Source organism: Mus caroli, unplaced genomic scaffold (genome assembly GCF_978045245.1).
Source record: "Mus caroli unplaced genomic scaffold, Mus_caroli_1 scaffold_4, whole genome shotgun sequence".
Taxonomy (NCBI): Eukaryota; Metazoa; Chordata; class Mammalia; order Rodentia; family Muridae; genus Mus; species Mus caroli.
The window spans coordinates 47118978-47142605 of NW_028227259.1; the positions used below are offsets into that span (position 1 = coordinate 47118978).

Consider the following 23628-nt stretch of genomic DNA (forward strand, 5'->3'; position numbering starts at 1 on the left):
ACATGAGTAAATGATTAGACTATTTTTAATACAATACCTGGAGATCGCTGTCGACTTTACATGTAGGAGACAGCACTGAACCCATTTTCCCCAGGCTTCTCTCGGTTACTACCTAAACAGTGGCAAGCCCCTCAGAAGAAGGCAGTTTACAAGGTCCTTCTGTTGTTAGATTTGAAAATCTTTGACAGAGGGTATAGAGAAGAAAAAAAAATAGACCTTTTCAAAGTTTGTGGGATGACGACAGCGGATGGATTCAACATTGTACATAAAAGATTTATGGCCAGAGCAGGCTCATCTCCCTACTCAGCACATGAGAATGCATTAAACTGCTCTCAGCATGCATGTTAAAGACTCTACAGGCTCAAAGCATGCCAGTTTATTGAAGACCTCAGAGCAGGGCTGGAGAGAGAACTCAGAGGGTAAAAGTACTTGTTGCTCTTGCAGAAGGCACAGGTTCAGTTTCCAGCATACACACGGTCAAAACCGTTCTGTAACCACAGTTCCAGAGGATCTAGTTCCCTCTTCTGGCCTTTGTGGGTACTGCATGCACACGATACAGCCTACAGACAACACACACACACACACACACACACACACACACACACACACACACACACCTCCAAACAATTGAAATCCAGAGTAATTTCTTAAAGGTAAGTTCCAACAAAGCAAACCCAATAATCATTTCCCCTAAGTATTGTGTATGTCTTCCTTGGAATGCCCTGCATTGTCCTTCCTCATTGCTCTTGCTACTGTTTATTCAAGTCCTATCCCTCCTTCCATCTCTTTAACCTTTTGAGCAGCTTGTCTGCTTGGGATTCACAATGTCTTGTGAGGCTTCTTAGTATTTTGGGTGTTATAATATGGTTACACATGTGCCGCGCACATGCCTAAGGGAGTCCTCAATATTCTTCTGACAAGGTACGCATTCCCAAAATTCCTTCTTGACAACAGAAGCATTTTGCAACTATGATGGTGGCAGACCACATTATGCCTAAGTTACATCCTGTGGAGGATGGACCTTGCTGATGTAATGGAAGTTTCTAATCAAATGGCTGGTGACACCTAAAGTCATAGAATTGAAAGATACCAATTCCCCTGCTGGCTTTGAAAGAGCAAACATCTATGTTGTGTAGAGGACACAAAGTAGAGGGGGCACAAAGAAGCTTCCAGAGCTTTAAATAGTCCCCTAGGTGTAACCTTGGGGAAGAAATTCTGTGCTGCACGTGGCATGTGCTGCACATTCCTGCAGCTCTCATTACATCCAAAACAAGATCGAACCAGCTCAAAATTTCACCATGGAAGAGGGAAGGGATTGTGAAGCTCCACCCCTACCTGAGGAGATATTGGCAGCTGGTGGCTACAGGGGGCGTTTTACATTGGACTGGGCATAAGAACTAGTTGTTTACCCATGACCATTGGGGGATACCATGACCATTGCCACAAACCCAGGCACTTATGAACAACATTAATTGGACTCAGTGGGTTTTAAAAAAACTGAGGATAGAAGTTAGGTGAGAGGTGTATTAGAGAGATCCCAGGGGTGTGGGATTTGGGGTGGATGCTGAGAAAACTCACTTCAGAGACAGAAGCTTAAAGTGAAAGCTGTATTTTCTGTGCTCAGAGAGGTGGCCAGTTCAGTGTCTGAAACTTGTCCCCATCAGGAGATTGTACAACACTTTTACAGGATGGGAACACGAAGCAAGGGGGAGTAGGCTGGGTTGTTGCATTGACCAATCATATTTTGACACAAAGGGTTAAGCGAGGAAGTTAATGTAGGTGGCTGAGCCTTATGCAGGTCATCTAGTTTTAGGGTCAGTCAGCTTTTGCAGTAATCAGGTCCCCTTTTGGACTCTGGTCCAGAATTTAGAGTGATAAGGGAACAAAGGGGTGGGCAAAAGCTGTACACAGTCAATTAAGTCATGTCGGGCAGTACATTTACGTGTGTGCCTTAGTTTACATAATCTGTAACTTCCCTTTTGACATTCCTTATTAGTTAACAGACAAACTCGAAACACCAGAAGAAGCGTATAGGAGCTGGTTCTGGGGCCTGGGAACATGGAATCAGTTTGGCTCTGCCAGCAATATGGAACTTGTTTCTGAGATGGCTAGACTCAGCAAACTGTCTCCTAACAGGGGGAATGGGAGATAGATATGATCAAAGAACATTGTATTCATGTATGAAAATTTCAAAGACTAAATTTAAAATATTATTAAACAAGGACTTTTCTCCTTAACCATTGCAAGTAACTGAATTCTGTCATCAACTGCTAACTTTAGTGAGACCTACACCTCAACTAACACAATATTCAGCTTGGTTGTATCCAGAACCTCCAGATTATCCAGCTAGCCTGTCCTGAGCTCCTGAGTCAGGAAAAGCGAAGCAATATCATGTGTTATTTTGAGTCTGGAGTATGTAACTATCTGATAGGCTGCTACTGAAAACTAAAACTAAATCGGATAGGTTGCCTCTCAGGGTCTGCACATCACGGAGCACAAAGCTATTAGAGGTTCTAATGCACTTGACTAAGAACTATTTCAAAAGTGGGCCAAAGAACAAAACACAATCATACATCAGCTACTTTTCTTCTAGATTATTTCCAATAAAAAAGACCAAAGTACACCTCATCACAAGTCACTGACGACCAGAAACTTGTGTTTCAGAACAACAGTAACAAGATGTATATATGGAGGTGTGAATTCCACTTCTAGAATTAACTAGGTAAGTTGCTGTGAACAAGTCAAAGCGCAGTCAGCTTCTGGATGTGTTCTGTACAAAATAATCATTACAGTTACGATTTGTTGATTATCTTTAAGTACCAGGAAGTGCCTGCGTGTCACTTATAAATATCATTATTCTTGTGCTAGGCAAATATAGCATTCATTGAAAATAGTAAGGCTCAGAGAGAAGAGGCATAATATAGGTTCATCACTGTAGAAGCAGCTATGATCGCATGTCAGGCTTGTTGCATTTACAACACCGGGCTATTTGCCTTAAAAGAAAGGATTTAGTGTGTGCTTCCATTCTGAAAATAGTAAAGAGCTTACCCTCCTCCTGACTCTACAGAGGTGAGTCACACCACAGCACCTATTCGTTCAAATCTTTCCAGGGTGAGACAAGGCAGGGATCCAGAGCCCTGGCAGGGCAACTGAATGCATCTGAAAACTCCCTTACTCACAACAGTGAAAAGGGAGTCAAGTATGAACTTTCCAACTTCAGAGACAGTCTCAGGGCCCACTGGGGATAAGCATAAATCTTCAAATTTCTTTAAAGTTGAGCAAATTCACAATGACAAATGTAACAGCTCCTCTAAATTGAAGTTCATCGCTTGGCAGTTTGGGAGGCTTGGAAGAAGTGCCAGCAACCAGCACTTGGAAGGAAATGAATCTTCAGATTCTCTGAAAACATAGGGAGTTACTGTGGGAGACATATGGAGGGTCCCATACTGCATGAGAGAAGAAGGCTCACAAATGTCAGCATCGGAGCAGCGATGTCAGAAGGATTGCAGCAGTCCACGCTGAACTGTGAAAAGAACAGGAAGCTGGGGGGTAACCGTGCCCCATGGCAAACGATTTCTTCTTAACCTGTGCTGGCTCTTGCTTGAGTCCGTGAAGCAGGGGAGGGGGAACAGGGAAGGGCATTTTTAGGATTATAGCGGGAGTCGTTTGTCTAATCGGGTAATAGATCAAGAGTTTCTTTGTTCATCTCTGCTTCGTGGTACAGTGGTAAAAGGCTGTGTGATGGGCTGACAGGGAAGACGACGTAGATTTTATGTCCCCATGCAATCTCACTTTTTCCAATACACCAAGTAGTAAATAGAAACCTGGCTGGGACGGGCAGTAAGGATGGCATGAGATACTGAGAGTCGATCCTGCACAGCAAATATTGACTATGGGTCTCCTCTCTGCCACTTACTAAGGTCACAGGGACATTAGTGGGACAGAATATACTTCTCACATACACGCTAACCATACACTTCTGATTATAAGGACATTTTCAAGACTTCAACCATCAGTAGCCTAATTGTCATTTTAACTCCTTCACCACGTCAAAAGTTTTGCTGTTGCATCCAAATGAACCAAGATAAGAACCCACCGAGCGACCTTATCCCTCTTGAGAAGCCAGCACTCACATCCAGAGTGTGCAGTCTTTCCTTCCTCAACTCCTCTTTTCCCTTAAGTCTAAACCTAAAACTATGCTGGAAACTTTTCTTAATATAGACCTCAACCCTTCCTCAAGATTTAAAACAAAATCCATATTCTGATTCCTTTTTATGAAAATTGTAACATCATAGCTAGAATTACTTAGTTTGAACTGAAATAGGAATCCATACCAGGCTCTCTTTTTAGACAAAAACCACTGATAACATGAAGTTCCACCTTCCTTCCTCAATTCCCTGGGAATAGATCGCCTTCTCTGCTCCTCCCGAAGTCACTGAATGGAGAGGGTGTGTCAACTGAACTGGTTGCTTGGCAAAGCCCAGCTCCATGAACGGAAGGAACAGAATGAAACTACTAACTGTCAAGAGATGGAGTGGGACCTTGGGAAGGATGCTGCACACACCTAAAGCAAAACAGAAAACATCGTGGAACTTCTTCAACTGAAGCCAATGAGATTATGCTGCAGATCAGACGGGACTGAAAAATCTTTGAGCTCTTCCACAGTTGGGCATGGTCGTACTGAGCTGGTGAGCCATTTTCTTAAATAAGGCACAGTACTGGTCTAACATTAGCTTAACAGAATAATTATCAAGTGAAAAATAATGGCCGCACTGCTGAGAACCTGAATAGTGGCTCTCATAATTACTAATTTGGAGCTTGTATTTAAAAAAATAAAATACAGAGCACAAGATTTTATCCATTCATTTTTCTGTAGCCAAGGTACAGAAAGTTACACATAGACCACCCCCGAGGAAGGGTAACTAAATAAGTGGGTTTTTGCACTGAAATCATGTCCATTAAGAAGATCCCAGCAGCTACTCACTGACTGCTCATGACTACTTATTTTATACAGCTTGATGATTTAATCAGACTTTACATAGGAGAACACTCCAATCACGCATTTAAGGAATTTATAAGTCTGTGTGCTGCGGATGCCATTTTAGGTTTGAGTTTAAATCTGAGTCTCAAGCCCTGATTCTTTCGACAAATTTGCAAGTTATTCCATGATCTGTCTTACATTCCAAAGCAAGATGGGTTGCAGGAACTCGAGATTGTGTTAGTGCGAATACTTTGAAAAATGGGGAAAATGCCAGGTGCCACTCAGTGCCTGTAGCTAGCAAAGCCCACATGTTGGGTTGCAGCTGTACACCAGTGTTAGAAGTCCATCAGCATGTATAGAAGCCTCATATTTGTTGGATAGAGAGGTAGCTCTGGGATAGATATAGTTCTTGCCCTATTTGTACAAGGCTGTCCCTGGCTGCTATCCCTAGCAACACCAAAAGAGAGAGGTAGAGAGAGCAAGAGAAGTGGGGGGAAATTAGAGTAAGACCAAGTATTTACATATAATTAAGCCACATCATTTTTAATATAAAAGTAGACTGATATTGAAAGTTAAAAAAATTAATATAGCAATTTTCCTACATGTTGACCTGTATTGTTGTAGTCATGGACACATCTGAGATGGTTGCTCTCAAGAAAATTTTAAGACAAAATAATAGAAAGCTAACAGCAGTCATCATGTTATATATCAGATAAAGCATGCCTATGTTCTATTTATTCCTACCTTTGACTAATTCTATTTTTAATTCATTCTTTGCAGTGTGGTGCTTGTTTAAATGTTTTAATTTCAAAATTTTCACACTATGAAGAAAAGATTCAGCTACTACTTCAGATTTCAAGAATGTTTGATTTATAGCATACAGAGGGCAAATAAAAACTCACCAAATCTAAGAGATTAATCGTAAATATGGAGATAATTATGTCTCCATCCTGTATAGCACTTTAAATTTATTCAAAGCACTCTTCTGTCCATTATCTCCTGTGATCATTAGTGTGGTATTTACTAGAGACGAGAGGATGTAGTGTCTGCTCCATCTATTGTTACGGGCACTCTGTAACTTATGATTCCAGCCATCTGAAAGCACAAATGGGAAGAGGCTCACTCCCCTTCTGCTCCATAAGCAGGCGGTCCAGTTCATCTAGTAGTGTAGGATTTCTCTGTCTTCATTTCTTGGTGAATAGGATGAGACTTTCATGCCAAAATAATACATTGTCCAAGGATCTTTATTGATCATACTAATTTGAGGTAAGAGTTTTAAATAAAATAATACAAAAAAATCAACAGAAAATTTTACAATAAACTTCCTTCCTTTAAAGAGGTGTCCACCGTTCTCAGACAAACACCACAAGCTTTGGGTCATGAAAGAATGAGAGAGTAAGTGAACGAACGAACGAACGAACGAATAAATGAACAAACAAATGAATGAATGAGAAATGAACGAGTAAAGTAACAAATGGAAATCTTTGATCCTAACTTAATTTGCTTTAAATCTATCAATTCTTAATGAACTCTGCAGTTGAAAAGTTTAACTCCTTACCGGTTGGGACATCTTCTGGATATATGCCCAGGAGAGGTATTGCTGGATCCTCCGGTAGTACTATGTCCAATTTTCTGAGGAACCGCCAGACTGATTTCCAGAGTGGTTGTACAAGCTTGCAATCCCACCAACAATGGAGGAGTGTTCCTCTTTCTCCACATCCTCGCCAGCATCTGCTGTCACCTGAATTTTTGATCTTAGCCATTCTGACTGGTGTGAGGTGGAATCTCAGGGTTGTTTTGATTTGCATTTCCCTGATGATTAAGGATGTTGAACATTTTTTCAGGTGCTTCTCTGCCATTCGGTATTCCTCAGGTGAGAATTCTTTGTTCAGTTCTGAGCCCCATTTTTTAATGGGGTTATTTGACTTTCTGGAGTCCACCTTCTTGAGTTCTTTATATATATTGGATATTAGTCCCTTATCTGATTTAGGATAGGTGAAGATCCTTTCCCAATCTGTTGGTGGTTTTTTTGTCTTATTGATGGTGTCTTTTGCCTTGCAGAATGGCAATTTTATGAGGTCCCATTTATCGATTCTTGATCTTACAGCACAAGTCATTGCTGTTCTATTCAGGAATTTTTCCCCTGTACCCATATCTTCGAGGCTTTTCCCTACTTTCTCCTCTATAAGTTTCAGTGTCTCTGGTTTTATGTGGAGTTCCTTAATCCACTTAGATTTGACCTTAGTACAAAGAGATAGTAATGGATCAAATCGCAATCAGAGAAAGAGGAACGCTCCTCCATTGTTGGTGGGATTGCAAGCTTGTAAAACCACTCTGGAAATCAGTTTGGCGGTTCCTCAGAAAATTGGAGATAGTACTACCAGAGGATCCAGCAATACCTCTCCTGGGCCTATATCCAGATGTTCCAACTGGTAAGAAGGACACATGCTCCACTATGTTCACAGCAGCCTTATTTATAATAGCCAGAAGCTGGAAAGAACCCAGATGCCCCTCAACAGAGGAATGGATACAGAAAATGTGGTACATTTACACAATGGAGTACTACTCAGCTATTAAAAAGAATGAATTTATGAAATTCCTAGCCAAATGGATGGACCTGGAGGGCATCATCCTGAGTGAGGTAACCCAATCACAAAGGAACTCTCACAATATGTACTCACTGATAAGTGGATATTAGCCCAGAAACTTATGATACCCAAGATATAAGATACAATTTGCTGAACGCATTCAACTCAAGAGAACGAAGACCAAAGTGTGGACACTGTGCCCCTTCTTAGAATAGGGAACAAAACACACATGGAAGGAGTTACAGAGACAAAATTTGGAAGTGCGACGAAAGGATGGACCATGTAGTGATTGCCATATCCAGAGATCCATCCCATGATCAGCTTCCAAACGCTGACACCATTGCATACACTAGCAAGATTTTGCTTAAAGGACCCAGATATAGCTGTCTCTTGTGAGACTATGCCAGGGCTTAGCAAACACAGAAGTGGATGCTCACAGTCAGCTATTGAATGGATCACAGGGCCCCCAATGGAGGAGCTAGAGAAAGCACCCAAGGAACTAAAGAGATCTGCAACCCTATAGGTGGAACAACAATATGATCTAACCAGTACCCCGGAGCTCTTGTCTCTAGCTGCATATGTATTAAAAGATGGCCTAATAGGCCATCACTTGAAAGAGAGGCCCATTGGACTTGCAAACTTTATATGCCCCAGTACAGGGGAACGCCAGGGCCAAAAATGGGGAGTGGGTGGTTACTGGAGTGGGGGGGGTGGGTATGGGGGACTTTTTTTATAGCATTGGAAATGTAAATGAGCTAAATACCTAATAAAAAAATGGAAAAAAAAGTATGTGTTTTTCAGTTGTGAATAAAAAAACCACTACAAATTTCCAGAAAGCAGGCTATTATCGTGTGTTACTAATTAGTTTTTGATTTATTATCTAAACCTTTAGGTATATTTCAAACTGTACATTAATTAGTTAATTAATTACCTTCCAGTAATTTTGTTTGTTTTCTGTTTTGTGTATTGAGATGGTGTCTTACTATGTAACCCCAACTTAGCTTCAAACTCTCAGAAATCCTTGTGCCCTAATCCCTTAAATTCTGAGACTATCAGAATGTACAAATAAACCCAGCTTATAGTGTTTATTAAGTAATCACTAAAGACTTTTAAATTTTTTAAATGTAATAGCACCAATTCTAATATATATTATAACTGGAGGAGACATTGAAACTGCTACTAAAAGCTAACAAAGAAGCATGCTCACTCCAAATCACCAAACGAAGAGCATGAATTCAGTGAATCATGCTTTTCTTTGCTGATGTAGATTCTGTATTTCAGGGAAAGCTGGACCAGCTCTTCACGTTACTTTCCTCGCCTTAGAACTGGAAGCACTAGAAAATGTATTTTGAAAGACAGTGGGTTTCTAGAAAAATGAGGATAGATTCTTATATGCATGCAGCAACTGTTCAAAGCATGACACCAATCTACAAGCTCCTGACTATGTCAAATACATGATTTTAAGTTTCAAAATGATAAAAGGGCATTTAGTATTTAAAAGTAAGCAGCAAATGTCATTATTTATGGAACACAACAGTAAAACATTTTTCTCTCAAAAAAAAAGAAAAGAAAAGTATAACTGGGTAAAACCACATTAGAGACCAGAGACACAAAAACCACTTAGTGCAACTCATACTGTCCAGAGCCATTGAGACCATGACATCTGTGCCACTCTGCAATAGAGATGTCACAGATGCACACAGGGATGCATCCCTGTCATTAACCATGAAGGGCATCTCTGAGGAAGCTGTTTCTTTCTTCAATGATTAAGTTTTTTTTTAATTAGATATTTTCTTCATTTACATTTCAAATGCTATTCCCAAAGTCCTCTATACCCTCCCCCCTGCCCTGCTCCCCAACCCACCCACTCCCACTTCCTGGCCCTGGCATTTCCCTGTACTGAAGCATTGTTCTCCTACATAAAGTCTGATGGAATCATCAAGTGGTATAAAATAAGTAGTTCTGAGCAGTCAGTGAGTAGCTGCTGGGATCTTCTTATTGAGTGGGTCTTATTGGACATAATTTCTTTAACAATAAAGTTTCGATTCCCAGTAAAGGAAATCTAGAACCACAGGTTGCCCAACAGGTTACTGGCACTCTTTTTGTTTAATTGTTTGTTTTATTTCAACCAGAGCTTTATTCTCTCATAGTGGGACCTGGGCATCACAACTGCTGATGGTCAGATGTAGTTTGGGGGTTGTTTCTTTATGTACTTAGTCTTCCATTAATATCAGGTTTTCCTCTTAATTGACCACCAACTGTCTAGGAAGACAGATGTGATTCTCAGGCTAGCTAAAACCAGACATCCTTCTTCTCTGTGCTAATCAGTGGGATAAATGGTGAAAACCCACCTTTATTTTAATTCCTAATGTCTATCGTGCCATAAGATTCATGCACTCATTTATTAAACCATTAAATAACTCATGAATCCATGTTCCCTGTTGGCATCAAGGCCAGCATTGAAGTAACCCATATATTCATCTCATAATACTATGTGATATAGACATGATTAATACCTGAAGTCAAATACATTCAAGCAGACACAAAATGATTCTAGGTGAATTGAGACCATGACATTGATACTTTGAGGGAGAAAGACAAATATTCAGGAAATGAAATTACTTTCTGGAGGACCAGATCCTCATGACCAGCTGTCATGTCATGTGCCTCTTAAGGTGACTCAGCAGCTGGCGTGCAGCCCCTGGACACATGGAACTATACCCTTCTAGGTTTCAGGAGGACTCTGTGGAAATACTGTCCATAGAAAAGATAGTCATAGATTCTGGCCTTCAATTGCCCTCTCCCACTGCATTGCAATACCTGATCCTTTGCAAAACTTTACAACATGGCAACATCCCTGCCACAGTCATTACTATGTGTAGTGCCCAAATGCCTTATGCACATTATCAAGGAGTGATTACCCCAGAAATATACCTTTAGTCATACAATATTCTATGAGGCTAAAGTGAAGGAGAGGGAAGGGAGGGAGAGAGAGGAATATGAAGGAAATGGTTTCAGAATTCTTATACTACAACCACAATAAACACAACACAGGTGGGTAAATGAAGCAACAGCATTGAGGAGAGAGAGATCAAGGCTACTTTGATACATTAGGGGAACATCTCTGAATTCATAACACATTAAAACATACATTGCAAGATTAGTCTGAATAACTTAGTCAATATTGAAAACTCATTGTTAGAAGAAAAATAGAGTTGGGAGAGAAGTGGGTGAGTGGCAATTGCTCCACAAAGGGACCAATTGACAAGATTTCAGGCTAATGAGACCTGGTGACTATGGAGAACAAAAGCATTCCTAAATTGTTTTATTTATGCTTTTCTGTTTTGGAAAGTGAAATGTGCTTCTAACTGCTACAAAATAGTGCCTGCTTGTCGTGACCTTGAAGGTGGATGGTTGTTCCACAAATCTTCATTTTAGAGCCAATTTGGGATCAAGATGGAACAATTTGAATATAATGGATAACTATGAGAAACCTCAGCCTAGACTTCAAATTACACAGAAGGGTTAAGGGAACAATCAGAAGTTAACCCAAATTGTTCTGGATTTTGATTAGGAGGAGCAATAGGCTCATTGGTTATCCATCAAGTAGCAAGGGGTGAGGCACACAAAACATTTTCATGGGGCTTGAAGTGCTGCAAAGACCTTTTGATGTAGCATCTCACAAAGCTTTCGCTTATTGGAGGAAGCCACAGATGCTTCCAAAATGGCTTATTCCAAACCATGCAGCTGAGTTGAGTTCAGGGATCAGCCTCAACGCCCCCTTTCCTATGAGGAAGGCCAACAAGATGACTTTTCTTCTTTGTTTCACCACTCCCAAACTTCAACCATGTTAATGAAGTGCTCTGGAATCTCTATTTCCAACCTACAGAGCTGTGCTTGTGTTTAACAGGCCTTCTTTCTGTTTTCCTCTTCTGGCTCATCCTGTAAAGAACGGAAGTGGAAGTGGCTTCACTGAGCAGTTGACCACAAAGAGAAAAAGAATCTCACTGTGGCTGTATTTTGGCTGGATCTGGATAGCAGAAAGGACTTGTAGGCTCCCACCTGCTCAGGAACCTTCAGCACCAAGCTCTACACACTGCACTGGCCAATTCCCTACCAGAAGGCTGGTTTCTTGAATGCCCAGAAGGCATGGTGAAGCCAAGGCTCTTCATTCTTGTCAATAAAAGACGCTGGTGAGTGTGCTACAAATAGTTCTAGGCTCTTTGATTATGTCAGCTCATTTGGCACAATCCTGAGGTGGTCACTCTTGCCATGGAGAAGAGAGGTTCTATCACATACACTACATGGTCCTCTAGATCTTTCTCTAACACCACTTCCAAGAAAATTTTTCGTGAATGAATTGTGAGCCATATATGTATTTCCTAAAAAATGTGTCTGGCATTGACTAGGTCTGCTGAGAAGGCTCCAAGCAGCATGTCACTCAGATGATTGTGACAGTCATGAGACGACAGAGCAGACAAGCACCATTCTGCTACATGTCTAAGAAGAGCAAAGAAAAGCAGGATTCTTGGAGCACTGGGTGATCAACCTAACTTTAGAATGTTCGTTCTGGACTGACAACACTATCCTGGATTAGAGTCACGAAGCAGGCATGAAAAGGGCTTAAAGAATATGTATCACTTCCTGGGTCTTCTATCTTGAAAAAAATCATTGTGATTATTTGTGATCCTTATATATTTTATCAAAATAGGCATATTGAAATAATTTCTTTTCCTTTAATTATGGGGTAATGTAGGAACAGGATGTGTGTATCTCTGTGCACATCTCAGGGTGTGTGTGTGTGTGTGTGTGTGTGTGTGTGTGTGTGTGTGAGAAAGAGAGAGAGAGAGAGAGAGAGAGAGAGAGAAACACTGGCCAGTTGACTTTGTAATTAGCAGACAGTGACTCTGTATCCCCACCTGAGCCAAGATAGCCATGTATCTCCCTTTACAAAATCAAAAGGATTCTTGGGGCTAGGATGGAGCGTAACTGGTAATGTGTCTGAGGCCTCAGGTTTGATCTTCAGCAGCAAATAAAGTAGATTTAGTAGTGCAGACCTGTAACCCCAGCACCCAGGAGATGGATGCTGTTACCCACAGCTTCCCAGGGAGTACATAGCCAGCCTTAGGCTATGTGAGATGACATCACAAGACAAAACAAAAAAGACCCACCAGTCTGCTTTCCTCTGGAGAATTTGCTTAATCTATGGGAGGTCCACAGCCCTGAAACTGCAAATCTCTACATTCCCTGGGAAGAGTGCAGCAGCGGCAAGGTGCCTCTGAAACAAGGTCATATCCCAAATTCTACAACTCTCCAAATTCAGTACTACCACTTTCCTAGGAAGATGCCGACAATGCCACATGAACTGCTTATCCACAAGTGCATCCCACTTGTAGTCCCACCCAATAGGATAGAGTAAGGATAGGGGACTGTGTAGGCAGAGCAGCAGGGTCAGGACAGAGGAGGACCACTGAGTGATCCAAAGAATTATGGTACTGCTGGGTATTTCCTATTAGAGTAGATCCCAATACATCCTAGAGAATTTGAAAATGGCAGCAAAGCATGGCCTAGGGATGAAGTAGACCTGGCATAAAGAGCTCGGCTAAGGCTCGTTTTGCCAGCCACACATGCCACTTGATGAGATTATATTTCCCCAAATGTCTATCCACGTGTTCACTCACTCAGAGTATGACTGAACACCAATCATGCCATGTGCACTCTTGTATCAGCCTGAGAAGTCATCACTCAACAAAATCTCTATCCACCTGGAGGTAGCATTAGAATAAGGGGCAAGAGATGGATAGCAAACACATATTGCAGGGCTGGGGTAACTCACAGTTAGGACAATTTATAACTGCAAGGATCCTCTAAAGGCACAGAGGAAGATGAGAATATGAAGCTGTTCTAGTGAAAGCTGTAAATTACCCCAGAATATTTCTTACTGTTTAGTGTGGATAATTCAGGAAAATTTTCTACAGATAGTAAAAAAAAAAAAATCTAATAGGTAAGTCTTATTTTCTGCTCCCTGGTAGTTATCAGGGGGAAAAAATCCTCAGCTTTGAGCCCAAGGACAGTCAGACATCTTCCCAGCGTGGTGCACGGCGCCTGCATCCAGAATGGGTTAAGGTGGCAAGGTTTGAGAGTCCCACATAAACAGCATGTCAGATGTTCTAGGCAAGTTTCATCTTCTCTGTATCCCAGTCCTGGGCTGTCAATCAGCTGTCAGTCGTCCGCACATCAGCCGGGTGCACACATCACCAGGCTGTCAGCGAGACTGCTGATGAGACTCGGCTCCAGCCTGTCAATCATCTTTGTTTCTCTTCTCCACTCGGGAAATATTTTGGCTCTAAGAAACAAAGAAACCTGGGCAATGGTGGTTCACAGTCAAGAATTTCCTCCTGTTCAAGGACATATGATCTCTCACTAGCACAGATCCTGCCTCACCCTGGGTGATGTCTGGATATCGGATGGGCAGAAGGAACAGTAAGAATCTGTTTTGTTGGCACAGGCTTTAAGACTGTAATTCTAGTTAATTCTAGCTCTCCAAGCAGACCCTTCCAGAGTCTCCTCCTGACAAAGCCCAGGAACATAAAATAATGATAACTTGAAGTGATCCATGCTCTGCCTCAGAAAATAAACAGGCAACTGAATGAAAAAACAAGACAGCTTGGAGGGTGATGACTGCTTGGGTAGAAATTAGTCAGCACTGGCTTAGACAGCTGGGGAAGGAAGAACTGCTGGACTGATGAGGTCATTTCCTATCCTATCCTTTCTACAGTGCTGCTCCAGAGCCTGCGCTGGCTTGGGGCACTCACAAGGGAGAAGTAGGACCTCTACGAAGTTGAAATACCAATGTGGCACGACATACTCCCATAGATCATTGTCTGGCATACAGCCCCTCTCATTCAAAAGAGCCCACAATACCAAAATCTAAATAGATTCCCTAAAACAGGTTACCACAAGACAACACACCCATGATGCCTGACTGTCTCCTTTGTGACCCCACTGAGTCACCACATGTGGACATTAGCACAATAAATTGATTTGTCACACTATAGAATGAGATAATACTAGATTCTTTAAAACACCCTTATAATAAAACCAGAGGCATCATTCCCTTGGGGAACCTATTCCGCTGCTGTCAATGTTTTGAGCTGTGTTTATCATGAACCTATCCCCTATCAATTGTCAAGAGCTCTGGACAGACTGTTTCACGCTATGTAAGTTCCACCATCATCTCGGGGGTTTGCGACGTGGGACTGTTTTCCCCTCTGACAGTTTCTTTCACACGAGTCCTGTTGATTCTGAAAGCGTGTCTCTCTCCAGTGTAAGTGACCATTAATTGCGTTTGTGTTGATGTATCTAAGGCTCTTGGTCTGATAGTACAACTGGCAAATCTGATGCCTGACAAGTTGGCCGAACCTAATCAGGACAGATCAGCTGTTTCCCAAGGTGCCACCGGCTGTAATTTTGGGATCCTTACAGAGTTATCATTCGACAGAAAGACAAGGAACTATAATTCTGTCAACACTAATCCAAAACTGTGCGTTCAAACCAGCTGTGGCTTCCCCTATGCTCGAGAGAAGATAGCACTTGTCAAATAAATACCTGAGATCCTGGATAAGCAGAAATAAGAGGATGGGGATGATACTGTGATGGTGAGGGATTTTATTTAGTTTTTTAAAGGAAACCTTCACAAGTAAAAGCATGAACCCTCAGGCATAAAAGGGAGTAGCTGACTAGACACATGCCAAACCCCTATCTTTTTGTTGCCTGCTTCTCATTGGGCACCTTGGTGCATATTTGTTCCACTCTCTAAATCAGCAAATACTAGAACAGTCTAAGCCTCAGAAGGGAGTCTCACAATGGTGACCTGGGCTGCCGCTCCCAACAGTGCCTTGGTGGGACGCAAGCGCACTGTGGGGCAGTGGTCCGATTTTCAAGCTGACAGTTCAGCATGTCACGCTCAGACTCCTGTTGTTGCCTTGCAGCCACAAAAACAAGAGGGAATGTTAGGAAAAGGAACTACTGTCTTACTGTATCGCTTTGGTCCGTCTTCCAAACAAAATGAAAGTGTTAACGTGGCATCATCTTCAAAAAATTCAGTGGCAAACGCATCCCACCAGAGGTTGTCACTGTCCTGCAAAGAGACAGGCCATTCATTTAACAGGCAAAGGCAAAGGCAAAGGCAAAGGCAGCACTTATTTCAATAAAGACCAAGAAGCAAGCGGGGGCGGGGGTGGGGGGGAGAGCATTGGAGGAGGAGGGGTAACAAAGAAAGCAAACAAACAAACAAACAAACATGCAAACAACCAAACAAACCAAAACCATGGCTCCTTACTTAGCATATGATTATGTATATGACTGTTCTGGGAGGAGGCTGGTAGTTTGTAGTCCCTTTTCAATTAATTGCTTCAACTGCGGCACAAATTCCAGTTCACTAGACAAACTAACACCAACTCAACCAACTAAATATTAATTTTTGAGGAGATATTTGGAGAAATTTTTAAAATGTATTCTGCAAAGCAATGGCAGTGTCTTTATGAAAGGGCGTTTGTTTGATATAAATACACTCAAGATTGTGGCTTTAGTTTCTTTCGTTTGCTGTCTGCTGTCTTGAGAGTCCACATTTATCAGTGGAAAATATACACAATATTACAACCAGGTTAAGGATGGTCTTTTTTTTAAATGATTTGATGAAATAGGAATATTTATGGGTTTTCTTTTCATATAATGTTATCATTATAACAGACAGGCATTGCATCATTCACACACACAAACACACAAAAATGAAGAAGCAACTATCTCATGCCTGTGGATTTTTTGAAGGATTTTTTTTTAAGGCAATAACTTGTTTGTTATTAAAGCAACTGTGAAAAATAGAAAAGTTTAAGAGAACTCAGGAAGCCATTCACTAAGTCTGTTGCTCTTGCATTGAATGTTTTCCTTGTTGTCTAGAAAACACTTTAGGAAGAATGCAGCTGAAGGCCACTCAAATCACCACTGATCCCCAAGGGATAAGGGGACCCACAACAGAAGTGGACACAGGGTCCAGTTTAAAGGAAGCTAGTGTCCAATTTACCCCAAATTTTTAAGCAAAACCTTTTTCCCCAGATTGTCTGCTCTGGTGCCAGACTGGAGGAAAGATAGCTCCCAGCTGCCTGTCAGATGAGTGGAGCTAGGGGTTCGGAGGGTGAGGGGGACCACTGCTTACTAGGATCTTTTCCATATTCCCCCAAGACTAGGGACCTAGTGGAGACACTGAAACCTCCCAGCTGACCATTAAGCTGTCCTGCTTAAGAAAACATTTAAGTTGTTGTCACTGGAAAGCCTCAGGAATGAGCCTCCATTCCTCACAAGAACAATTAAGAAGCCTGGGAAGATTGATGCTGCCCTCTCCCACAGAAGGGAAGAAGCTCAGACAAATGAATATTTCTGTCTCTTTCCTTGGATTTCACCCAATAGCCACATTAAGGCCAATGCTTTCCTTCAGAAAATACAACACTAAACAAAACAACCCCAGGATAGTGAGCAGACCCTCACTCAAACTACCACTCTGTTCTCTTTTCTAAAAGTATTTTATTGATCACTTGCTATGTTTGGTGCCATATAGGTAAACATCTGAATTTAAAAAACAGGTTCTGCCCTCAACGTCCACTAGCAGAACACCAAATTAGTAATGTAAAGGCAGCCTTGACCATTTCTGAGACATTCACACCACATAAGCTTTATGTTATGGAAGTTTCTAGAACATTTAGAAAACTCCACGAGTGTGAAACTAGAGACATCAGTTTGGGAAATAAACCCCATTTGGAATGATGAACCCAGTGGTTTTGTCTGGCTAATGCTATTCTGACACCTTTTCCTGTGTCTTGCTATCTAATCCACAAATCTCTTATATTTGTTTTTACTTTGCTTTCTTCTTCAGCACAGGGATTAGCTTCAGGGATCTGGGCTGTTTCTCTCCTGCATCCTCTAGCCTACAGAATGGTGTCAGGCCCATGGTATTCTCTACAGAAGTGGTTCCATGAAGGAATGTGGTTACTCATATCATTTTCTGTGCTTTGCAACTGTAAAATCTAAACTCTCAGTGGGAAATCTACCCTACTAAGCATGTTCAAACACAGGGTGTCTAAGACGTTTCTCTACCTCTGTGCTCCTGCCACATGCCCCTAACCAGTCTTAGAAAGGGGAGAATTTCACATTAGGAAGAGAGAATAAGGAACAGCAAGAATATATCCCGCCTTGGGTCCCATTCTTCCCGTTGCTCTCTGCTGTGTAGTGTAGAATGTGCTGGCAGGCCTCATGCCCACGGTTGCTAGGTGCTATGCCACTGGTGCAAGTTTCCCTTCCTGGCTATTAGAACTTGGGTAGTTTAACTGACTTTGTAAAAAAAAAAATGCCAATAATCACAAATACAAATGTTATCAAAATAATATCCCCTAGTTGGGGTAGCTGTTAGAATGAACTTGGTTAGAGGCTTTAAAGTTCCTGCAGACATAGAATCCCATGAAGATCAAGAAAATGACATTTCTTTGCCTCTGTCCATCACTTCTACATGATTTCAAGGGCAGGAGCCACTCCATGTTCATAGGAACTGCATCAGAAAATGAATCCTATGAAACAATTTATGAATGAATCAAGCTCATTTTCACGTTTCACTCATTTGCAGCCCATAGACCAGGCTCCAGCATTTAGTTAAAGACCTGAGTGGAAACTAGAAAGCCATGTTTTTGCCTTGCTCATTGGTTGGAATTTTTCCCCATCCAAGTGATCTGACACTTGGGCTAGGAGATACAGCTGAAAAACGAACTAGTACAACACAAATATTAAGGAGAAGGCCAGGCTGAAGTAGACTGTTGGGAGAATAGATTATGCTTGGGCTAAAGTAAGGTTGGGAACTGACTGTGGATTACCGATTCTCAACAAAGCTTCCGTGAGTGAGAATAGAAGTTGGATATGACCCTGGGATGGATGTCACTTGATTCAAACAAACTGCAGGAGAGTTGATATGCAAGGGTACAGCAGGAGCAGTACCCTAGAACAATTGGTGTTGTTACACATCTTCAAAGAACACCCACAAATACATATGGAATATTTGAGTTCATATCGCCATGCCCATGAAATACTGGCTCTTTTTACTGACAGAGTTAATAACACTTCTTATTGTACCCATACCTTACTATACCCCAACCCAGGAACCTCACTGGACAAAACTGTCCTGCGAGCTTCACTGTTCGTTGACCTTTTGGTTTTTGTCTGATTTTCAGTTGTCATAAAAATTCTTTGCTATGTTTTCAGCGAGCAAGATGGCTTAGTAGGTAGAGATGCTTGGCATGTAAGCCTGAAAACATACATGCAATCCAAGAACCCACAGTGGAAGGAGAGAACTGACTCGTAAGAGTAGTACTTTGACCTGTACATGTGTGCCAGAGAATAAACATATTGTTTTCACAAACACAAACACAAACACAAACACACACACACACACACACACATGTAAATGCACACTCGCACACACACACACTAATAAAAATAATAAATAATAATAATAATAGTTCTTAAATTTAAAAATTCTGTGTTACATTTTAAGTTAGAAAAACACATGCATACAAAGTTTTTTTTTATTAATCTTTAATTATAAGGATACAAATATTTATGTAGGGGAGAAAAAAGAACTGGAAGAAAAACAAAAAATAAAAAATAAAGAAAAGAAAAAATTTACAGTCCTGTTTCAGCTGTTCATAAAGGAAGCTGTGTAAAGCCCACACACCAAGACCTGTGGGTTAGGAACAGGACCCATAACCCAGTGTTTCTAAGTGTTTTACATGCAATAAACTACCTTGTATTCATAACTGCCCTAATTGCTTCCAACAAGTGGAACTCTTGGCCTTATGGGAATTTATGTCTTTAACCTCTGTGTCACCCTAACTTGAATATATAAACTCTGTCTCTTAATAGTTTAATGACCTTCGCCAATCCACCCCTTTGCATGTTGGTTGCTTTGTTAAGGGACTACTAACCCGGGTGGTCTGTGAGGACTGAGAAGAAAGCTGCAAGTAGTGACTGTTTGGTAAACTCTGTTCTGAATAGTATCTCACTTGATGCTTACATTATTTGTAAAGAAATCTAAATCCTCAAAATGTTAAGCTGCTCAATAAAATTAAAAATAAGACAGTAGTGAGAAAGTTTATACACAGTCTGTCTAATTCCAAATCCACGTGCTCCTTTCCCTCCAATTTCTGCTGAAGTGATTTCTTTTTCACCGTGAAATGGATCACGGGAGTGAGAGCTAATAGACAGCTGGCGTACCTTCAAGGATGTGTCTGTCGTAGAAGATGCTTCCTCCTCCAGCCTTTATGACTTTGGGGACCCACTTCCCGTCACCTATTTTTTTTTCTGGTACTGACCTCCTCTTGCTGCCTGCTATAGCTTCTGGGACTGGGTAGCAATCTATGCATTGAAGAGGCTAGGCCTTTCTAAAAATGGAAGGTTACAGCCACAGTGTCCCCTGCTGAATGAAATTAGAACCCTTGCCAGAATATCCAAGAGTATGACCTGGTAGAAACGTGGCTCTTAGCTCTCTAGCTACATCGCCAGTCATGTGGTATGGTGTCGTTCTTATGGACTGGGAAATCAGGCAAACATCAAATCTTGTTCTCCACTTCTGCCTTTCCCTGGCCTAGTGTAGCTTGTCAATTTAGCCCCCCACTGAAGTGCACAGGAAACTGCTGTTGACTCATGGTCTTGCAGCATGCGTAGGCACAGTCCTGACTGTTGCCCTGCAGAGCTTAAGGAGGGGTTCTGTGTATCGTTATCTTTCCATCTCTGGCCAGATTCTTTGTAGAAATGAGTAACGGAGAGATGAACAAGAAACTGGAATGGCCAGGTGAGGCCCTACCAAGCTAATGGGTTTATTCCTGGAGTCCTGTAAGAAGCTGGGGATTTTGAGTGCAGAAGCCGGGGATGGAAGCAGTGTTTATGTCAAGAATTGGTTCCACAGTATAACCTTTCCCTCCCCCTCTCCATCCCTCCTCTTCCTTCCCCCTCCCCTCCCCCTCTCCAACCCCTCCCCCCTCCCTCCCACACATGCAACCAGGGCCACAGAGGGGCAGGGCCAAAGTTAGCATTCAGACAGAAGCTTCAAAGCCTGTCTCTCACTCCTGTCATTCTGGAACAGGCTCTCAGGTATGCTTCCTTATAGCACATGAACACATTACCGAACACATTCAAATGAGCCCGGATTTATTTACTTTAACGACTCAAGAGCAGAGCACAGGATGATGAAGATTGAAGCCCACTCTCCTGAGCTGACAACTGTTCAATGATAAGCTGGATTCCTTTCTAATGAATTGAAATAAATAAAAATAAATGCCTCGGGTCCCCATATCATACAGTATATTTCTCTCCTCCCCTGCCCCCGGGGGCAATTGTCTCCTAAAAATGGAATGATTCTTGCTAGCTCAATTCTAATTTAAATGCATACTTAATTACATGATATGCAATTCTATTGTTGCCAATGTTTTAAGTGCTAAAATATATTATTCTCCTCTTCTTTAAATAGTTTTTATTATTAATGGAGTTTTATAATTAATTATTATTTATTAATTATAAATTATCTAGTTTATTAAGAAAGAAATGTTTGTTTGTTTGTTTTGTGTACGTGGAGAAGGGCTCACAACTGCCATGACACATGCGTGGAGCACAACCTATGCTTCTTTCCTTCTCCCATGAGGTCCTCAGGGATGGAATTCCAGACATCAGGTTGGCTAGAAGGGCTTTTACCTGCTGAGTCATCTTGATGGGCCTGAAAATATAATTGCTTTGTTTGTAGATTTAGTTTCTTTTGTTCTGCTGGGGCTCATACCCACGTTTCTGTGCATGCCCAACCAAGTGCTCTATCACTGAGCTACATGCCCAGACCTCAATTATCTGTTTGGAGAGCCATCCACTTTATAGAGACCCGGCTCTTACTTTCTTATATTCGCCGAACACTACTGCATGAAATGAATATATTAACTTTCTTTAAACATTTTTCCACTAACAATATCAAACATCTTGCCACCATGACTGGCAGTGAGAACCTTGGTGGCAAGATTTCTGTAAATGTGTAAGAGTTTCTCAGGGACTGATATCTGAAGTAGCCTAGAAGAGGGGAACATGCTGGGCTGATTCCTTGGTCCTTTGATTAGGAAGAGCTTGGATTTCACTATTAAAGACTTCTAGTTTGATGGATGGATGCACAAGTAGAAATGAAACAAAGAGAACCTTTAAGTGATGTGTTTCTAAGTGGGATCAATAGAGACTGCAATGGAATTACAAAGCAGACACTGGCTCTGCCAGGAGGAAGAGCCTCTACATCTATGTGTCCAAGAAGAAGAAACAGTGGAGCAGAAGGATGATTGAGATCGGAAGAAAAGTCTGTTCTTAATTCAAAGGGGAGGGCTATGCTAGGAGCTTTCTTACCCCAAAAGGAGGACACATCTTGGCACTGTCGTAGAAAGCCCAAGTTCATCATGGTCCTGTGCAGTGACCCCGAAGAGTGATGGGATTCCAGACCCCCTAATTCATGTGCTTGTCTAGCTGTGCACCTGTCGCATACAGCTTCTGTTCCAGGGACCTGTCTTTTCCCAGCAAACAGGCACTTTCCATCCATGCTGCTGCTTTGTATTTGAACTCCCTGGCTAGTGTTCAACGGATATTTCCAGGTAAAAACTGGATTTCTTCCTCAACCCTAGAAAGCTATATAGCGATTTCCAGGCAAATAAACACAAAATTAACTAGGATGGAGGACTGGCAAGGGCAGTACTGTTGACAATTCTCATATATTTTAATTAGGTAAAAATACCATCGAAGCTCCTCTATCCTAAATAATCCCCCATATGCATTTAAGCGATTAAAATTCTTATTTCTTTTGTCCCATTCACAGGTGAGCCCAAGTCCCACTGACAGCCAAGTCATACATCAGGATGAGAGACACACTCATGCCAAATAGCAGAAATGATCCTTAATTATATTAAAACAATCCACAGAGGTATTTGCTCCCATCCCGAATTCTCTCCCATTTCCACTCTGTCCCTCTCCACCAAAAACATGATCTTGGTACTGGGGATGCCCCCCGGCATCTTTAACTTAAACACTGACAGGTTACGGGGGATTTTTGCCAGAGTAATTATTTTTCAATTCAACAATAATGAGAAATTACCATGGCAACCATTCATCACGTGGTACCCATATACCCCCCTCCAAAGAATGAGCTACACTTAAAGCATCTGCTCCTTAAAAATGTGTGTGTGTGGTTTAATTAAACTAAACCAGGTCAAAGTAGAGAGTGTTATGTAGGGGTCTGAGAGAGGGAGGTGGGAAGGGTGTTGAGTGGCTTCAGTACCTTGTGGTTTAGGCAGAAGACTGTCTCATGACACCTGTTCTGCGCACACATACTGGCTGTACATACTGATTTGTATCTCACCTGAATTTCAGTCACTCCCATTTGCACACATCAGCTAACGAACTGAAGACCAAGAGATCAGGGTCACCCTTGCATTTCTAAATGTCTTTGTTGTTCCTGTTCTTACACTGAGATAGATAGGAGACAGAAAAAAAATCTCTCAGAAACTGCCTTCGCTCTTACATTCAGTATTGGATATTTTTATTTTTAGGACAGTGTCTCACTGTGTGGCTGGGTCTCTTTATGTAGCTCAGGCTGGCCTCAAGCTAACAGCAATACTCCTACTTCAGTTTCCCCAGGTATTGAGGTTATAGATAACAGCCACCATGCTGCCTAACCCTTTCTGCTCTCATAATCTCTAGCTATCTTTTCTCCTAGATTGTGAATTTAAAAATAAGTCATGTTCATTCAGAACACGTTAATAATAATGGTCAACCCTGAACAGTGTGAAAGCTGCTGTTCTGACCTTTCCCAATATTATAGGTTCTTAAAGCTTTATGAGCAGACCCATCCAATGTGTCTCCTTACTGTGTCCACTTCACAGATAAAGAAATCAAGACTCAGGAATTTCACCACTTGTGCTCAGTTACACAGCTATTCATTTCCAAGGA

At 41.6% G+C, this 23628-nt stretch overlaps 1 protein-coding gene across 7 annotated transcripts in view; it reads right to left on the minus strand.

Annotated features, from left to right (window-relative positions):
• Positions 1-23628, minus strand: part of Ldb2 (LIM domain binding 2) — a 347148-nt gene that overhangs the window by 197646 nt on the left and 125874 nt on the right. For all 7 annotated transcript variants that reach the window (XM_021162308.3, XM_029477483.2, XM_021162307.3 and 4 more), the window contains exon 2: positions 15607-15709. In XM_021162308.3, the coding sequence (XP_021017967.1) occupies positions 15607-15709 (103 nt within the window). The remainder of the gene's footprint in view (positions 1-15606; positions 15710-23628) is intronic.